At 42.4% G+C, this 19,331-nt stretch overlaps 3 protein-coding genes across 7 annotated transcripts; 1 reads left to right on the top strand and 2 right to left on the bottom strand.

Annotated features, from left to right (window-relative positions):
* Positions 1 to 518: 518 nt before the first annotated feature.
* On the top strand, positions 519 to 3,525 carry otol1b (otolin 1b). Its single transcript, XM_071894215.2, has 5 exons — positions 519 to 577; positions 1,483 to 1,898; positions 1,999 to 2,088; positions 2,458 to 2,529; positions 2,627 to 3,525. The coding sequence occupies exons 1-5, from the start codon at positions 570 to 572 to the stop codon at positions 3,523 to 3,525; spliced, it is 1,485 nt and encodes a 494-aa protein (XP_071750316.2). The 5' UTR covers positions 519 to 569.
* Positions 3,526 to 4,376: 851 nt separating this feature from the next.
* Positions 4,377 to 6,965, bottom strand: LOC139933745 (high affinity immunoglobulin gamma Fc receptor I-like). 2 transcript variants are annotated; one of them, XM_071894196.2, is made up of 6 exons: positions 6,898 to 6,965; positions 6,741 to 6,776; positions 6,148 to 6,435; positions 5,676 to 5,948; positions 5,192 to 5,467; positions 4,377 to 4,973 (listed from the first exon to the last, which is right to left on the bottom strand). In XM_071894196.2, the coding sequence occupies exons 1-6, from the start codon at positions 6,929 to 6,931 to the stop codon at positions 4,654 to 4,656; spliced, it is 1,227 nt and encodes a 408-aa protein (XP_071750297.2). In that variant the 5' UTR covers positions 6,932 to 6,965; the 3' UTR covers positions 4,377 to 4,653. The 2 variants fall into 2 exon arrangements, with proteins under 2 accessions (XP_071750297.2, XP_071750298.2); XM_071894197.2 differs by having other exon boundaries at positions 4,377 to 4,970.
* Positions 6,966 to 8,028: 1,063 nt separating this feature from the next.
* Positions 8,029 to 15,272, bottom strand: LOC139933708 (rab5 GDP/GTP exchange factor). Of its 4 annotated transcripts, XR_013504940.1 has the most exons (10): positions 15,145 to 15,272; positions 14,124 to 14,326; positions 13,773 to 13,945; positions 12,673 to 12,851; positions 12,333 to 12,414; positions 11,995 to 12,127; positions 11,760 to 11,851; positions 11,363 to 11,619; positions 9,793 to 10,627; positions 8,029 to 9,099 (listed from the first exon to the last, which is right to left on the bottom strand). XR_013504940.1 is itself a non-coding variant. In XM_071927893.2 (9 exons), exons 2-9 carry the CDS (start codon positions 14,300 to 14,302, stop codon positions 10,187 to 10,189), a joined length of 1,536 nt encoding a protein of 511 aa, XP_071783994.2. In that variant the 5' UTR covers positions 14,303 to 14,326; positions 15,145 to 15,272; the 3' UTR covers positions 8,029 to 10,186. The 4 variants fall into 4 exon arrangements, 3 of the variants coding, with proteins under 3 accessions (XP_071783994.2, XP_078140422.1, XP_078140423.1); XM_071927893.2 differs by having other exon boundaries at positions 8,029 to 10,627; XM_078284296.1 differs by having other exon boundaries at positions 8,029 to 10,627; positions 14,124 to 14,329; positions 15,145 to 15,266.
* Positions 15,273 to 19,331: the final 4,059 nt, after the last annotated feature.

Below are 19,331 nucleotides of genomic sequence, written 5' to 3'. Positions count from 1 at the left end.
CTGGTGCTGTATAAAAAACTTAAAAACAAAAAATGGTATGAGATAAAAAAAAAGAAAAAAAAAGGTGTGCAGCTCCTTCCGCTTGTAGCTATGTGCAGAGTCGAAGTGTTGTTCAAAATGACACTAGATAAAGGGCTGTTGTGGTGCTTTGGCCTCTCACAGAACCCTCTTAGCTTGGCTCCAGTCCCACCGTAAGAGCAGGGTAGCAGGGTAGTAGGTTGGATTTTGGAGGAATGCCTCCCATATCGGGTGACCCGTTGCCCCACGGCCTTTGCTCCTTGCCCAGCCCACATTGAGGGAGTGCTCCTGGCGGGCGCTGTATCCCGTGTCACAAAAGCACCTTTTTACACAACAGGGGTACAGAGAATGGGCCACAGCACAGTGGTTCTGCTTGGGTCGGCTCCAGCCTGCCGTAGTTGGATTTCAGACCTCCCCCTGTGCTTCCAGCAAACACCCTCATTGGTGGGGATGTTCTTTCGGCCAAGCCTGGCAGAGATATCACCTGGAGCTCTTGGTGCCGTCTCCAAGCCACTGCTAGAGAGGAGGATAAATGACAAGACCACATATGCATGACAGGGTAAGTCTTACCGACAGTATTTATATGGTGTATCCTGCTTTACACTGCCTGAAGAAGACCTGTCTAGGTTGAAACACGTTGTGTGTAAGTTGGTACCTGAATGCTTTGTGGTATTTTGTTCTTGACTTCGGAGGATGTGCCACCTCTGTTCATTTTTGACATGTGGACACAATTACTTCTATTAAAGTGATTTTTTTTTTTGCATGCAAAAGGAAGCCCTTCCCCTGTTCTTTCTTTTTTCTTCTATGGTGTATCCTGCTCAGAAAGTTGCATGACAGCATGACAGGTAAAGACATTCATTAAAACCATTAGTTTATATGTAATGATTGGCATATATAATTTGGAGAGGGTACAACTCAGCAGTTCTCAGTCATGTGCCGTCGGGACTCAAGAGTCTGCAGGTTTTCATTCCACTTTAGCAGCTGATTTCACCGATTACTTCCTCTTCTCGAAGTAATCTGTGAAATCAGGCTGCTGTAGTGCTTGGTTTAATGAAAACCTGCAGACTCTTGGGTCATGATGGCACTCGACTGACAACCACTGGTAAAGCTCACGATTGAGATTTGCAACATAGGAAAGTTACAAGTGAGAAAATAACATCAGAGGTAGGAGAGGTAAGAAGATGAGTGGAAATGAGAGAAGAGGAGAGAGGAAAGGAGAGAATAAATATTTCTATTCAGTGCTGATATTATGTGAGTGAGATGAAATACTTGGAGTTATCTGTTAGGACAATTTAAAATAAACATCCTGTATATATAAGCCAAAGGCGTAATGAATCCTAACCAGCATGTGATATTTTTGTAAACCACTTGTCAGACCCTAAAGAGTCTAAGTGTGAAGGATAATGACGTTAACACATGGACAAATGGTACGAATGTGTGTTGTGTACACTCCTCTGTTCTCAGATCCCAGTCAACCATGAGGATTATCTCCTGTCACCCAGCCCTACTTGCTGTAGTTGTGGTAGCACTCACTGTGGCTTCCTACTCTGAAGCTAAGACCACGCAGAAACCCAAGTACCAGTACACCAAGAAGCCCGTCCCTCAGGTCACCATGCACAGCACTCTGACCACCAGCATGCCCAAGACGCTAAAGATCGTGGAGAGCACCAAGCCTGCGGAGCCCTACCCGCTGGCCACCACCGAGAAGACCACCTACCCAAGTCACATGTTCCCCGAGCACTACACCGACAGCACCGGGCCCCCTGGTGCCGGCCATGACAACTACACCCTGGACTACAACGAGTGCTACTTCAACTTCTGTGAGTGCTGCCCACCTGAGAGAGGCCCCAGGGGGCCGAAGGGAGACAGAGGACTGGCAGGTATAAGACTGGCTGAATGATCCCTGATAAAGTGCAATGAAGAAAAAAATGTTTTGTTTTTAGCGTTTTAACCTAACTTCCCCTTTTTTTCCTCATTTAGGAGCACCGGGCTTAAAAGGCGAGCCGGGACCCAGTGGTGTAGCTGGACCACAGGGTCTGAAGGGTGCTATGGGTTCAAAAGGAGACAAGGGTGAATATAATATGATTAAATGCACTTTCAACATTGATGATTACAAAATATTTTATGAGGATAGCTTTCATGGTATCAGAACTGCATTTCACAGCCATGAAATATGACAGCCAATCTCTATTAATATCATTCTATTAGAGGGCCTTTGAAACATAAATACAACATTATTCCATATAATATTATTATTAATGTTATTATAATTATAATTATTATTATTAGTAGTAGTAGTAGCAGCAGTATAAGAAATATTAGTATCAGTATATTACTATTAGAAGTATTCGTACCATTATTGATGTTATTAATATTCATATATTGATGTTATTGTTGGTCATTCTCAATTGAATAGTTGTGTTTACATCATTTTTTTAGGAGAGAAAGGTGATCGAGGAAACAGTGGGATGGCTGGGACACCAGGAGCTCTAGGGAAACCAGGAGAGAAAGGTACAGAGACACTGTAATGAGTTCAGGTGATTGTTTCATTGTTCTTAATAGACTTCAACCACTAACTCAGACTGACACAGCGTCCCTCACTCTGCAGGTGATGTTGGCCCCAAAGGTGAGAAAGGTGAAGTAGGATTGCATGGTGTCAAAGGTGACGGTGGGGGGAAAGGTGAACGTGGCCAGAATGGGACTGCCGGTGAGAGAGGAGAACCGGGAAAAGAAGGGCCAACTGGACTGCCAGGACTGGCTGGGGAGCAAGGTCTGAAGGGAGATAAGGGGGATAAAGGGGAGTGTGGCACATTGGGAGAGAGAGGACACAAAGGTGAGCGTGGGGACTCTGGTCCTCCTGGTATCCCAGGAGGAATGGGCCTTCCTGGACTGAACGGCAAGTACGGCCCCCAAGGTCCTGCAGGTGTCCGGGGGGATCCAGGACCTCCTGGACCACATGGGGAGCCCGGGGTGAGAGGGCCGCAGGGACCGCAGGGGATAAGAGGGATCTATGGGCCAAAAGGGGACAGAGGTTACCACGGGATGAGAGGGGAACGGGGCCCTCGAGGCATCAAAGGAGCCAGGGGGGCAGGGATCCCGCAGAAACGCTCAGCCTTCAGCGTAGGCATCACTCCCAGCAAATCTTTCCCTCCCACCGGCTCCCCCATCCGCTTCGACAAGGTCTTCTACAACGACGACAACCACTACAACGTCTCTGCCAACAGCTTCACATGCGTTCATGCCGGGGTTTACGTCTTCTCCTTCCACATCACTGTGCGCAATCGGCCTCTGCGTGCCACCCTGGTGGTGAATGGGACGCGGCGCGTACGGACGCGGGACTCCCTGATTGGCCAAGATATCGACCAGGCGTCCACTCTGGTGCTGCTGCGGCTGGCGGTGGGCGACCAGGTGTGGCTGGAGACGCTGAGAGACTGGAATGGGGCTTATGCCAGCAGTGAGGACGACAGCATCTTCTCTGGATTCCTGCTATACTCAGACAAGGCCTGACGCTCACCGGCGCTATCGAGGCTCTCTTCACCCACTGTACTGTTCCAACTCGCCCATATCCATGAAAAGGCCAAATACTGGTGCTGCCAAACTATACTCAGTTCTCCTGAAATTACTTCCAACTACTCTACTGTGCACTTCACTGCACTATACTAGACTGGGAATTCAAGAACTGGCAATGTCTCGATCAGAGGGAACCATGTTTATTGTACTTTCACCTGACTATCTTCTTATTTTACCTCTCACCACCTCCAAACCTGTTGTTACTGCACAGCCTTCTTCTGAGTACTTCTCAACTTTTTCTCTTTCCAACCCTGAACCCTGAAGTATTTATTGATCCAAATAAACAATAAACAGTCTAAACTGAATTATGCCCTTGCGTAAACACCATGACTCCACGTAACCCTGTAGTCTTTCTGTTGTAACTCAGTCACTCCCTCATTACATGTTGTTCCTGTTTCCATCTTCTTACCACATCGCTGTTGTTTTTCTCCCACACTGACCATTATTACTTCCTTTCCAACTACATTATCACCGATGCCATATCTGTATTTATCTACAGAAAACGAGAAATAAAGAGATATATGATGTATGTCTCATAAAGTATATAGAGAATATCACTGTGACCTATTTCTGTACAATTACTCTTACTGTAAATCTGGCAAGAATGACCTTGCCTTTCTGCAATGTTAAATGATGCAAAGCACTGGAGTAGTATGATATTCATTGTCTCATATTATACCAATATTTCTAATATGTAAGCAGTATTTCTGTATAATAGGGTTGTTACAAGAGATTGTGTCTACACTGAAAATAAAATCCAGTAGAACATATAATTCTTGAAACACTTTATTTGTTTTAAACAAAATTGTATTAGTCATGATCTCAAATACTACTAATCCAATTAAGTTTGTACAATCAAGTTAATAAAGTTGACACTTGGTAAGCTGTAAAATATGAATATGACATCATCATAGTTATGATTCTCAATCATATAAAAGCCTGCAATGGCAGCACAGTGGCCCTGAACGATTAAAGATCCAGTAAGTAAAGATTTGGAATTTACACATTATTATCCAGCAATTGGATCATTCATTTCTGAAATGTTCTGTAATTTACAATAACTTGTCACTCGAGTTGTTCCGGTGCAGCAGGATAGTCCCCAGACATATCAACAAGATCTGGGGGGACAGTTTGGTTACTGGTCTTGGGCATCACACCAGGTAGCTGGGGTTTAGCTGCTGGCTGTATTGGCTTCAGAGGAGCATCTGTGGGCTGGGGGATCTCCTCTTTGAGCCAAGGGTAAGTAGGAGCTGCAGTGGGCTGGCGAGGGACGGGCCAGGCTGCTCTGGGCTCGACTGCAGTGGGCAGGGTGAGGGCAGGGGCTGCGGTTGGGGGAGCGAAAGGCTTTGGGACTCTGGGAGGAAGAATCCTCTGCTCTGTTCCTACTGGGTCAGAGACAAGTTCACCTCAGAGCGGCGCATGAGCTTAAGAGTCACATGAAACAATAATTGCCCCACTAGCCATGCTCAGTGTTTCACATTTCAAGACAATTCAGGAATTATTATTAATTAAGGGAAGAAAAAAGCTAATGGATTAGGATTCAAATATAATTTAGGAAACTTTTTGAGGAAACGCAGGTTACATTTACTTTAACGTTAAGTACCTGTCACTTGTCCAAAGTTTTTGGTCTCACTCCACCTCATCAGGTCTAACTCGGGCACCCTGGCCTTGCAGCTGTACTGGCCTGGGGTCCGCTCGACCGCTACATTGTTCTCAGAGGACGCTGTTGTCAGCTTGTTGCCATTCTTGTAGAAGTAGAAGTGTATCGGAGGAGCAGGAGCGTGGGCGTTGTACTGGAGATGGCAGATGAGCCTCATCATATTTGCTGGAATCAGGGGATCTCTGGGCACCACCTCCAAAAACGGCTGCGTCAGAATCTCTGAGATAGGGCCAGAGAAGAGGAAACATTGCTGACATATTGGAATAGTTTGAAATAATTGCTGAGAGAGAAAGATACTGACAATTTGTTACGCTGACTCAAATCTTTCCACAACAGTCACTGATCCTATTTAACATCTGATCTGTACTCACACACAATACTTTTTGGTGACAATAAAACTCATCTACAACCAGGCACATGAGCTCACCTGAGATATACACCTGACTGGGCACCGACACTACAGAGTGCGAATGTCTTCGTATGTCCCAGGTTGCCCTACACGTATACAGCCCTCGGTCCCTGAGGTCGACGTTGGACAGGTGGACATGTGGGTTGGAGCCAGTTTGTCTCTTAACTTCAACATCGTCTCTGTACAGAATGACCTCTTCAAGCTTAGGGTTGCCACGGACACGACAGGTCACCTTCAAGGTCTCTCCAACCAGGGTGGGATGGGGTGGGACCTGCAGGATAGCCCACCCTCCTGAGCAGGGAGAGGAGAAAGTTACCTCTAAATATCATTCTGTGGTCATTATCGCATTGAGGATCGTACTGATAAAATAGAGCAATGCCTGTGTGTTTGAAATCTATTTTGACATAAACACTGGTAAATTTGCCTTGTTTTCTACTCTCCATTCAAAGAAACCCAAGATATCTACAGATACTGCAAAACCTGAGCTTACCATCCACGTCTATCTCCACAGGCAGGCTTTGGAGGGTGTGTATGGGTCCCACGATTGTCTCCCTCATCCCCTGGCAGGAATACTTCCCGCTCTGCTTCACGTTGGCGTCCCACAGGCTGAACTCCTCCGACTCTTGGAGCTGCTCGGCTCCCCTGAACCACAGGTGCCTCCAGGTGGACTTCACGTCCTCAGGGATGCTGCATCTCAGACGGATGCTCTCCCCGGAGAAGATCCTGGAGTCCCCCGCCACCTGCTCGACCACGGCTTGGTATGGGGCCACAGAGAGAACTGCAGAGATACATGGGTGTCTGTTTTTTTAGTGGAGATTATCCCAAATGAATGTCCAAACTGTTTAACATACAGGGACTAGGTGAAGCAGCTTACATACAGCATACATTATTTCTATTGGCAATGCTAGTGTTAGACAAACTGACTTCCCAATTTGCAAGGGCACACATTACCAAAATGCCATCGGTTCTTTGGCAACATAAGGTAACATAATGATATTGATGACATATACTTACAAAGCTTAACATTACGTTATGTGAGATTGTCCCACCTAAAATCTGCTTATAAGAATAGTCCATACGTACCATCGAGAACAACAATCTGTGGTAGTGTTGAAACAACTGAAATTGGAAAATATTCAAGGATAAAACAAATTATGGTAGATTAACATTATTATCAAACACACTGAATGGTAAATTTGTAAATTTGTGAGATATTGCAAATGAGCTGAGAAAAACTCACCAAGGAGGGAAAGGAGTGTGTCCATTTTGAGCATTCTGTTGCTAATAGATTGGGGCTTAAGTCTTTTATTTCTGATTACAAGGGAAGTGAAAATGATGGTTTCTCAGGCTTTTTACCAATCAAACAGGATATCCTCTTATCCAGAAATAAGTTCCTCTCTTTCATTTCTGGCACAGTTAACCTAACATTTGCGACACATCAAATGTTAGTCATTGTGGGCATACATTTTACAGACATTGATGGAAATATTCTTTATTTAAAAGACATAACAAAATGATCAAGAATGGGGGGTATTATTGTACAGGGGAGCAGCGTCTTTTATGGTAGAGTAGGTAATGGAAATTAGGTATTTCAAACAAATTAAGTCATAGTTAAGGTGGTTATCCTAAAGTTTCATGATCAGTCTACTCCCTAGGAATTCATTTATTTATTTATTTTTTTTTACAAACAATATCTTTTTCAAATCTTAAATATTTCAATTCCACAGCTCCATTTGAGGTATACCTCTCGAGTTCCATTTCTGGATAACGCCATTATAACCAGTGAAAAAGTAAAGGGAAGTAAGGGTAAACAGAAACTTAATATTATTCTTAAAACTGTGGGGAAAAATACTGGTTACACCACATCCTTCTTAGAATTTCTGGTAGAAATAATACTCACCCACAGCAACTAACATGCAAACATGGGCAGAATGATGAAGCAAATTACAAAACGGGAAAGGATGACTAATATGATAAACAGATGACTTAGAGTTCCTCTATAGTGAAGGGTTCTGGTGAGGACTGGTGTGGGGACATTTCTGGTATTGAATCAATCCAGACATCCCTAAGAGGGCTAGGCAAATCTAATCATTATTAACAGTTGTCCTGTATGTTTTCCAGGTTTAATTGAAGTGATATTTTACTTTGGAAGAACCACAGCATATTTAATGCGAATTCTTTGCTGCCCAAATAATCAATAGTCACTGACAACATTTAGGCTTTTTTTTCTGACTTCTGGCAAAAATTGGAAACACATGAGAAATCACAAACACAAAAATATTAGCTGTTACACTGATTTATTTAAAGAGCTTTTGGACTGCATTTTCTAAACGGAAGAATGCTAGCACCATCACTTCAGTATTAATATTGTTGGTGTTTAATGAAGTCATGAGTCAGAGTTTTTTTTTTTGTTAAAACTAATCCTGTCTGAAGATATCCCTATCTGTTAACTTATATGTTATGTTTGGAAATGCGCAATTAAAACAAAAAAAAAATCAGCCTGTTATTGAGTCTTAAGGTTCTGTTTTATCCAAACTTGCATAACTCTTGCATAACTCATAAGTCCACAGACACAGTGAACAGGAACTGCAGAAAAAATCCATGCCTTTTGAATTTTTATTATAATTACTCATTAACACAAGCCCATGGATGCTAATAAAACAACACTGCCCCAATAAGTTACATTTAAATAAAAGACAGTATTGAGTTACTTACTCCCTTGTGATACAATAACAAACCTATAAGGTTACAAAGATGTTTGTTTTACTTCCAAAATACCTGATAAATGGCTTCTGCATACAGTGCAATACGCAGTTATTCAAGCTATTATTTAAATTTGTATTAAAAGCCTTTTGTCAAACTAAAATTGGATAGCAACTGCACGCTGACTACATTATTGCAAATGTGAACTTAAAAGATTAATGTATAGCAAAAAAAGGACAATATTAGTTAACAAGCATGGGGGGAAAAAAAGATGTGCTCTTCAAATTTCTCAAAAGTACCACTCTTCCAAATATGTCACATAGTCTCCCAGACATTCTGCTTAAAACAGGATTGCCAAAGATAAAGACACAGCTGAAATACAGTATGTCTGTATTGGCAACAATCCACAAAACTGTTTTCACCAAAGAATTCAAGTTTGCATCCTTTCCAACATTACAGTTTAGGCAATTACTTCCTTCATTAAACACACTTCTGAGTTAAGATCATTAAAATCAAGCTAAAGAAAAGTGCTGTACTTAGATTCATTTAAATCAAAAGGGTAATATTGATTCTTTTGCACTGGTTAACCAGTAAGCTTTAGGAGTGATTTCATATGCAGTGATTAAGGGGAATAGCATCATCTTCGTCTTCTTACCCACTGATCCAACAGCTCTGACAGAGCAAGAAAAAAACATGAATCTGTAAATAGATTATAATGGGGTAGACCTATGACATCCTCCTGATAAGACAAATAAATAAAGAGAAAAAAGGAAAACGACATTAATTTCTATCCAATCATTAGAATTAATGCAACATGTCTGTACTCAAGACATCTAAGATCTGTATACAATGTTCTTTGACATGGATAGTACTGTAAATATTACAGGAATAATGTCTCCTATTGCATCCAGAAGAATTCATTCACCTGCCACTCCATAGAAAAATAAAATCAATTCTGTAAATCCAGCTTATGACTGGAGTGAGAGGTCTGGCAGGAAAACAAGAATATTTACACACAACTCATGGAATCTCTGCTGCAATAATGTTAACCGAACATGTCCGTGCAAGTGAACCCACATGTACACACACAAACACACACATCATCACTGTCGAGTGAAAGCTTGTAACTCCAATATTGGGGATTTTCATGTTTTAAAGGATTGAAAGTTCTCTACAGGATGATTAATTTCTACAATCCTTGGGCTGATCAAACCCTTTCAAAACCCTCATTTGATGAACTCTAAAATGCATGGTTGTCAAGCTTTGTTCTTGAAAAGCTGACATTTTAGAGACACAAGGTTTTCACCTGACAGCAGCGATATGCTCGCCTGCACCCACATCTTCCACACACTTTCTCTTGCTTTCCTGAAATTTCACACCTTACTATGCAGGACAGAGGAATAGATAGTAGAGAAGAGTACAAATCACTAACATGAGCTGGAGGGGTATTTCCTCATGATTTCCGAGAATTCAGCCTCATCATTTCCTTTGCCAAAAAAAAAAAAGAAGACCTTTCTTCGCTGACTGGCGAGAAATACTGCGCCTGAAATGTCCTGAATGATGACAGAAACATGTTTAAAATCACATCCAACCATTTATACCATCAGTATAAATGAGAGAACAATGACAAATGAGAATAAGTACTGAGGTACTGAGGATGCCATTTTGGGTGACCTACACCTAAACATCTGGAGTGGAAGGAGGGCTGTCAGAGGGCTGCTGTATGTGCATACGGACAGGAAGGTTTAACAGCAGGGGAAAGGGGGAGGAGGAGTAAAGCATCCAGAGGGGTATAAGGGTTGAACTCTTCGCCCAGTTCAAACACATCACCCAGCAAACACCTGCGGTTGGAGTGGTGGGGGCAGGAGGTCATTCTCAACATTATCAGAGTCAATTGCTGATGATGCCGCAGGAGTGCCGGTAGCCGTGGTCGTGGCGGGGGTTTGCGTCTCCAGCGGAAACCTCTCCAGAACGTCCTGCACCTTGTGCTCCACTCCGTCCGTCCAGTCGATCAGGTCGCTCTCCAGCTGGCGAGCTTCCTCCATGACCCGCTCCTGCCTTACCCCCAGCCCTGTCAGCAGGTCCAGCCGTTTGTGGACCTGATTGAGGGCTGCGCTGCCTGATGAGGTGGGGGAGGACGAGGATGAAGCTCCAGAGGCCTGGGGCCGCTGGGGGGACGCCTGGCCAGACATGTAGAGCTCAAACTCCTCAGAGCTCAGGTTCAGAGACTGGCCGTCCAGCTTCTCTATGAAGGCCACCGCACAGCACTGGGGAGAGGCGAAGGAGGGGGTCATTAAAGGAAAATTCCCTCGCAGACTCTTACACATCATCAATCTGTGATGTTCAATGCATTCCACAGGTTATGTTGTGATGAAGTGTTGTAATTCAAACTTTCTGTGTGTACCCACTTTCCCTCAACCTGCTACATCTAATGACTTTTGACAACCAACTGAAAACGTGCCTGAACATTGCAGCTGTGGGATTTATGTGTAGGAGGAGAGAGCAATAGCGCTGCGGAGTGAGAAATTGGTATCTTTGCCTCTTCTATGATGGATTTCTCCCTGTATAACACGTGAAAGAAGCCCTTGCATTTTGATACTGAGGGACTGACTCTAAAACTAGACTTTTGCTCCTATTAAACTCCATTGTAGCTACGCTAGAAATATCTTGATGTGATGTCACATTGGCTTCGTGTGGCCAAATATCCATGGGATTAATAAAAATACACCACCAACCAACAAAACGGACCCAGAAATGCAAGGCACATCACCAATAGCTGTTTTTTCAGACAGTGTTTAAGTGTTTTGGGGTGGATTTTTTTCCTTTAAGGTTGCTCAGAACGTGTCTTCTTTATAATGTACTTGTGCATCAACAGTCAGACATAGATATGTATTTGAGCATGTGCAGACACACACACACACACACACACACACACACAACCTGTACAAGTGCGCATACCCACAGACACACACATGCATACACGCACACACTCACTGCCTCACCAGATTAGTGAAGTAGTAGCCATCTTCTCCGGTCATGAGCCTGCTGGGGTTGCAGAAGCGGGTGATGTACTGGATATTGGACTGCAGTCGCGGCGGGTTTGCCTTCAGCACAATGTAGATGAGCGTGGGGAGGAAGTCGTCTGCAGAAGCCGCCTCTCTCTTGGTGGCCTTGATGGCGTTGAAGATGTGCTTGCTGCAGCGGGTGATGCACCCCAGCTTGTCCTTGGGCACACGCTTTGAGTCCATCTCGATCACATCTGGAATGACGCAGAGATTTGAGGAGTTAGAAAAATTCTGACTTTGCAAATCGTATTGCATCTCTCTGCCACTGGGATAATAAGCACCAGGGGACGTCCTTTCTTTGAGTTTTTAAAAAATAATCCAGTATGAGACTCACCTGTGATGGCTTTGACTACACTGTCAGACACCTCAGGGATCTCCTCATCCACAGGAACACACAGCATCTCAATGGTGACCCAATGCAAGGACCTATAACAGGACATAACCAGGATCACAATCTGCCTAACCCTCAGATCCAGTCAGTCCATTTATTTGTAATAGTGTTTCTTGTACTCGACCAGTAGATATGAATGTAGCTTACAATATCATCATGAAAACTTTTATGCACGTACCTGATTCTCTTCTGAATGGCCAGGTCCTTCTTCTCATCATCTGTGGTTTCGGGACAGAAGACTTCCTCGTACAGGCGAGTCATCATGTACTTCTCTACTTCATCCATAACACTCTCTACACGATCTGATGAACCTGGGGTCAACACACACATGCACACACAGCAAATGCATTATATTATATATGTATATATATATATATATATATATATATATATATATATATATATATATGTATATGTATAACTCTGTCCTCCTCTTGTTAGTGAACTGACATTCAGTCTCTGCTTATCATAGACAATAATGTATGACTCTACATGATTGTAACAGGAAGGCAATACCTTTGAAATGGGTGTGGAGGCGGTCCGAGAGGTTCTGGTAGAAGTCCTGAACACACTCCGACAGCTCATCAGCACCCAGGTCCTGGAGAAATGGGTAAAAAAAAATCAGCTCAGACTCACTTTAAAACCCACTGAGCTGTCAGGCTTTGGCTAAAAAAAATGATCATGATAAATGTGTTTATTGGAGCAAAAATACGGCAGTCTTTTATATGATTTGCTAACAAGATGACAAGACTTACACAACTATTAATAAACAAGAACAAATATCAGGACTTGGCTCCTACAAGATCAATTCACCCACAAACACGTCAGACACTGTAGGTAATCCACTGTAGCTCACCCTCTTGTAGACCATGCTCTCAGTGAAGGCCCGGCACTGTTTGAAGATCTCCCTGCCAGGCTTCAGAGGTTTGAGGAAGTCGATGAACTCTCGTGTGGCGTGGTCGGAGTCCGAACTGGGCTGCCGGCTCGCAGAGGGGCTGGGGCTGGGGCTGGACTGACTCTCAAAAGGAGCAGCATCTGGGAGAAGACAGTTGATATTATTTTAATTGAAAGATAACACATGCAGAATTTTCTCCAAATATGTCCTTGTCAAATAATCGTGGTCATGACCATCTGCACTGCACTCTGTATATTTTTTGTAGGTAATCAAGCCACAAAACTAGCAAAGTGTTTGAAATGAAAGCACAAAGCAGATCATTGGGGCTACTGTTTGTAAAAGTTTTTTTTGCCAGAAATAAAATGAGTCATTATAACTAATTCCTCAAAAATATATATAGCGAGAAAACCTTTCATTCAATATTTCAGTAGTAGTAAGCCAACATTAAGCCAAAAGAATGATAATTAAAGAATAGCAACTGACAGCAGATAATGACACATTTACCTCTAAACTTAAGGTTAGTGGTGGAAACTTTCTACATGCTTTCAAGTGCTCCATTTGAGATGATTGACAACTTAGGAGGGACTCTCACATTTTAACCAGATTTAACCCCAATTTGCTCTTCCCATGCGAAGTCTAAAGATCAGAGAGAAAGTCCCAAATAGTTTTTTCTCAGAACCGCAGACCAACACACACACACACACACACACACACACACACACACACACACACACACAAACACACTCTGTTTCTCAGGAAAAAAACAGCAGGTCAAAGTGCTGACTCAAGAATGACAGTGCCTCCCCAATATGCATTATCAGATGCCATAAACTAGACGTCAAAATGTGTCTTAACTCAAGTAATTAAAAGTCAGAAATGAGTCTATTGATGAGTGTGATAAATAACACAAGGGATTGATGAAGCAAGATTACTGTCAGAGAGCATTTCTTAAAGCTTTCTGAAAAATCACAAAACAAATCCAATCTCACAAAACACTATCTACAATGGAGAAAACATAACTCAAGCATCTCTTGCAGCCAAATATGGGCAATATTATGTACCTTTTTTGGGTGGTGTTTTTGTGGAAGGACTAAAAAACTTAGTGACTGTATTGACTTTGCTGGACTTTTCCTTGGTTTTTCTTTCCTCAAACTTGTTGAAGGGTGTAATGGCAGGTTGGGGCTGTGCCCTCTGGTGTCTGCTTGCATATGCTTCCTCTTCCTCTCTCTGCAGTCTGGGAGGGAAAAGACAGTAAGACTATTGCAGTTTGAGCGATGGACAGGCGGACATACGGGCAAGCAAACAAAATGAAAAAAAGCAGACAGGAGGTAAGACAGCAAGAGACACAGCATTGGCCATATCCAAACAATAGTACAGAGATACATGATAGGGGCATAGAGAGAAAGACAAACCTCTCTGCAAGTGCCCAGTCTTCTTGAATCTGTTTCTGTTTGTCTCGTTGATTTTCCTCTCGCCAGCACTTTGAGCACAGGCCATGCCAGGCTGTGTTGCCATAAAAACCACATCCTTTGCTGCACAGCAGTTCTGACTGGTCCAGATGGATGCCACGGCGTTCCGACCGCTGGCTCATCTTCCCTCTCTCCAGGTAGGAACACTGCTGGGAACATCAGAAGACAGGGGGTTGGAAAACCAAAATAATCATGATGGTAAGAAGCGCGGTGATTAAAAATTTGATTCCACTTTTGCGTTATCATTTGTACCAGGACATGTCATTCTACAGTAAATTAATCCACTTCAAATTACCATTCAGATTAAACTAACGTTCACATCTTGGCTGTAGCGTTAATTCGTAAACGTTAACTTGAATGGGTAAAGTCAAGAGAAGTGAAGCATTTTGACAAGGCTACATATCCTTCGGACCTAATTTGTCGTACATTAGCTTATTGCTTGATGGTTCACATTGTTTAAACAAGTCCCTGGCGAGTCTGATGCCGAACTCATTCAGTGCGTATTTCAATTAATTTATTGGGGCCTATACATCTGGTGAAGGTCCACCTGTGCTAGATAACATTGACTTAGGTTAAGTGCAGTCTCCAACTCTGACCTAGCGACTAGCTAACATCGGTTAGCGTTAACGTTAGCTAACGTTGACTTAGGTTAGCTAACAGTAGTAATGACTTGATAAACTCTATAACATCTTCTCAAATAACTTTATTCGGACGTTAGAATTACTCCCTGTCCTTTCGAAACGATGGATGTTCTAGGTTCGCGTTGCAAATTTTGCTTCATACACAAGAACATTGGCGAAGTCAACAAGCTAGCTATAGCTAACCATATCTCCCATCCGATTCCAGTCTACTATAGCTTAGTGTTTAACTACATTAGCTACGTACCTAGCTAGCCTAAATCGATGGTAGCGTTAATGTTAATGCCGATGTTCTACATTCGCTGTGTAAAACTTGTTTCACATACAATCTCATTCGCAGTGTCAACAAGCTATCAGGTAATGTTATCTTCGCTCCAGCTCCAGTCTACTGTGGGTTGATGTTTACGTTAGCTTCGTCTCACAGCCATTTTGTCTGTCTGTGTTGTTTCTTCTTCTTCTCTAACTTTTTGGGTTTCTCGCAAATCAAGTAAACGGGTGTATCGCCACCTACCACATTGGAGTGTGAACAGCGACATCGTAATTATTTGAATATGCTACAAATAACGACGTTAAAACTCGTTCCCACCACTCTATAAACGTATATATATTGCGTTGGGCCAGCAATAGGTCTGTAAGCAGTTTCTGGAGGCGATCAAAGTGTTACTGTTCAGAAAACATCCTAACAAAATAACTATAACGTATTATTCCTATAATATTCCAATATAGAGTTAGAGTCACATATCTTAAAGTGTTCTGTACTCAATAGTTTGCTTGTAGTGACCTTATCGTGCTCTTTGATATTCTCCTATGGTATCACAATAATATTACTATAATATCCATATAGGATATTATATAGCCTAGGCATATATATAGGCTATATAATATCCTATATGGACGAATATCACAGCAAAACTATAAACTATAGTTTTAGTCCTACTAAAATGTACTGTTGCATGGTCCTTTTTGACAAGGGTAGATATTATTTGATTTCTTCTTTTACCTCAGTAATAAATTGTAATAACAAATTGTGCCATGGATAATAATAGCCTATATAATTACATATATACATCATTTTTAGAGAGATTGTTGCAACTGATAATGTAATAACGGCCAGCGATAATATAACAACTTGTCAAAATGTCCCGCTGGATAACATCATTAGAAGATGAACTGGCGATTATTAGGATCAAGGGGTTTAGCATATTTTTTATCTGATGGTGTCATAAGAATATTGACATAGCCTAGTAGGCTATAACTCATACGAATAAAGAGAATATTCTTTTACATTATTACATTATCTCGCAATTTACTAAATTAACAGGTTTCATTACACCTGACCCATTTACAGGAACATTTTATTACATTTTGACAGGTTATTATTACATGATTAGTTATCGCATTATCACATTGATACTGTAGGCTACACATATCACAGCAAAGATATAAGTGCTATTATAATGCGTTTCATTAGGGATGGCTAGTGGCTTGTGCTGTCCATAAGCCAATGATAGTTGTTTTTCCATTTCCAGTGACGATCAGATTGGCTATTAGCCCATCACATTCATTAGGGGTTTTTCACCAGTTTAATCACCTGTCAGGGGAAACACACCTGGGGCCATAACTAGACGCGTGACTCATTGTACTGCGATCAAAGGTAACTGTACAGGGAAGCTCTGCACACAAAAAGATTTGACGTTGTAGGCCAACCCAAATGTTTTCCTTTTTGTTCGGAGCAATTAAACAAGACTCGCTTAGGTAGGCCTATACAGCAATAATGGAAAAAATCCTGTATCATGTTCGATCTAGGCTAATCTTAAAATGTGGTTTAGTAAAAATTCATTTCTAAGAATTCAGCACTGGGAAGTAAGACCGAATCAGCACTGAATTTCGTTTTTGAGCTGTAGCCTAAACATGTTTATGGCTTCTTTATTGCGAATATCATTAATCTTGTACTTAATTTACACATTTGTCGTATAAAGTTCTGCATCCGCTTCTAGAGGCAGAAAATAATTGTTGCACTGCTCTCCATGGGCTGAAACTTTCAGCCGTGTTGCTTACGTGGCCACACCTCAATCAGATCAGTGCCAAGGCAGGTATTTCCATGGAAGTAGGTTCTTTAGTATTTCGCCTTTGCCAGCTTCAAGCCCGTCTATGGTTGTGATCAGAGAATTGTTACCACCCCGACTCACTGCCACTCCCCCTGTTCACTCTACACCTTTTCTGCATCCTTCAAAGCTGTAGGCCACTTTACAATAGGCGCAGACTGACTGAAAACTGTGTTCACGCACTCTTCATTAAAACGAGGCCAGATTTCGATCCCATCTCAATAGGTTTATAAGGAATGGCAGGTAAGATCTGTGTAATAAATGATTTACAGTCTATATAGCTTAGGCCATGTGGCTGCAGGCGGCAGTAGCCTACCATGCAGGCGATCACCTGTTTATAGATAATTAAGTAGTAGGCCTATATGCAGGCTGCAGTGTTGATGCAGAAGACAATGTTACAGTTTACACCCAGTTTTACAACAAATGTACACCAAAGAAACCTGTTGATGTCATGTAACAAATTGTTTTCTGTAAGACATGATGGTTTCACTTTCACTGTGAACAATCAAGAGATTGTTCATGATCAGGTGGCACACTATCAACATGTCAAGTCAGCCCAGTATGAGCCAAAAACGTCTCTCTTCATTTAGATATATTGTCTGAAGGTTTAAGATCAAAAGTCATACTATGATGTAAAATTGTTATGAATGTTTTTCTTTTTTATTTTCAGTTAACTTTCATCACAATATTCTAGAAACTTTTTTTTTTTTTTTAATGCCTTACTCACCTGTGATGCCTTCCCCGGAACCAGCTTGACAGCCTAAACTGGTTCGGTCTGTCTAGGCACAAAATGATCTGATAGGATCTAATCAAGTAGTGAGTAATCTAATTTTTATGCCTCATCTCTTTCTCTAGCTACGAAGCTTGCCAGCGTTCGCCGTGCGTTTGTGGACAAGGTATCAACCGCAACTCTTAAGGCTCTCCTGGATGGGCTTTTAGAGGATGAAGTCTTGAATGATGGGGAGAAAGATTCAATACTTGAGGAGAACACTGCCAGAGCAGACAGGGCGCGCTGTCTCATAGACATAGTGAAGAAGAAAGGAGACAACGCCAGCGGGACGATGATCGCTCACCTGAAGACCAAAGACCCTGCACTTCACTCCGAACTGGGTCTGTGTTAGTGACACCACAGATGCCTGCGCTCCACACCCAAGGAGGCTCACCAGATGACTGTTAAGTCAGTCACTCACCTTCCACCCTGTGAGACCCTGAACCCATCTCCATGACGTCAGTCCTACTATATTTCACAGGGGTCTTGACCAGCATGCACCGCTTTACAACTCACACCACAGATAACTTGGATAGAAGTAAGAAGGCAGAAGAGCCTACAGCTCAACTCTTGTCACCACCCGTCCCACCTCACTTATAAAACATGGATCAACCTGTTATTCTTGGATTTCTGTGGCCCTGCCGGACACACAGCACCCCATCAAAGAAATCAACAAAACTTAACCATTGGATTTCCATGGCAACCGGACAGCCATGGCGAGAGACCAAAGAGAAAGGCAACATTTTTCAGATTTTCACCATTGCCAAGTCCAATGGACTTCCCTGCTCACTGATGATCAACAAAAGACAAACCAGCTCAACAATAAAGAACCTTTTTGAGCAACATTTAAGACAATGCTCTACCAAACCTGTAACTGAATTCAGCAATTAAACTGCAACACAAGCGGGACCACATTGCCCAGGCGGACCAAGAATTAGACTTCTAATTAGAATAAGCATTACCTAAACCTGAAGTGCTCACGTTGGAAAATAACCGCTACTAAATACTGACCTCTCTACAGAGTTAGGCCTAAAGGCCTCTCCTCCCTGTAGACTCCAGGAGCCATGTGACTCTTCAGCTCCATCTCTCTCCTCTCACTTAGTTCCACTTTGTTCTGTCTCAGATCATTTGCCAACTTCCATAACCTTCATGAGGCATTATTTTCCCCCTTTGCTATATTGTTAGTTGTTGTCTGTGTGTGTAGTTGTACCTAATAAATGTGTGTGTAAAGACTTCTGTTTGCCGTTCCTTTCAATTCAAGTCTCTTGCGTTTGAGCTCATATCTTCAGAATAAGAGAAGTGTGCTATCATGTGAGATCACTACATATTACACCTTTATTTATAGTTTCCCAGGAATTCCTGGGTGGTGCCTGATGAGTTTTCAAGTATTAAGTATGGTTAAGACCCATAATGATAATTAATATTCATAGATAGAACATACCTGTCACATTGTTGCCTGGGCAACCTGCTCAGACAGGTGAGTTGACATCTTTCAGTCACTGCCCTCACTACTGTTGAGCTTTCTGGAGGTGTTGTGTGTGGGCCTAATTCAATGAAACATCTGTACTGGTAGGTGCCCACTTGATAACCCCAACCATGCACCTATCCTCGCCCACCCAGCTGTCTTCAAACATCCAAG

The sequence above is a fragment of the Centroberyx gerrardi genome, chromosome 6 (assembly GCF_048128805.1).
Source record: "Centroberyx gerrardi isolate f3 chromosome 6, fCenGer3.hap1.cur.20231027, whole genome shotgun sequence".
Classification (NCBI taxonomy): Eukaryota; Metazoa; Chordata; class Actinopteri; order Beryciformes; family Berycidae; genus Centroberyx; species Centroberyx gerrardi.
This window is presented reverse-complemented; position numbering and strand designations above follow the sequence as displayed.

What these genes read in the sequence shown, in the direction of transcription:
- otol1b (XM_071894215.2), top strand. An exon ending in GGGAGACAGAGGACTGGCAG is followed by an intron (nt 1,899 to 1,998) that starts GTATAAGACTGG and finishes TTCCTCATTTAG; the next exon opens with GAGCACCGGGCTTAAAAGGC. An exon ending in GGGTTCAAAAGGAGACAAGG is followed by an intron (nt 2,089 to 2,457) that starts GTGAATATAATA and finishes TCATTTTTTTAG; the next exon opens with GAGAGAAAGGTGATCGAGGA.
- LOC139933745 (XM_071894196.2), bottom strand. Translation starts at nt 6,931, where the DNA reads ATGCTCAAAATGGACACACTCCTTTCCCTCCTTG. An exon ending in TGTGGAGATAGACGTGGATG is followed by an intron (nt 5,949 to 6,147) that starts GTAAGCTCAGGT and finishes CTCCCTGCTCAG; the next exon opens with GAGGGTGGGCTATCCTGCAG. An exon ending in AAACTTTGGACAAGTGACAG is followed by an intron (nt 4,974 to 5,191) that starts GTACTTAACGTT and finishes TCTCTGACCCAG; the next exon opens with TAGGAACAGAGCAGAGGATT.
- LOC139933708 (XM_071927893.2), bottom strand. Translation starts at nt 14,302, where the DNA reads ATGAGCCAGCGGTCGGAACGCCGTGGCATCCATCTGGACCAGTCAGAA. An exon ending in AGAGCATGGTCTACAAGAGG is followed by an intron (nt 12,415 to 12,672) that starts GTGAGCTACAGT and finishes CCATTTCTCCAG; the next exon opens with GACCTGGGTGCTGATGAGCT. An exon ending in GCTACTACTTCACTAATCTG is followed by an intron (nt 10,628 to 11,362) that starts GTGAGGCAGTGA and finishes GCCTCTCCCCAG; the next exon opens with TGCTGTGCGGTGGCCTTCAT.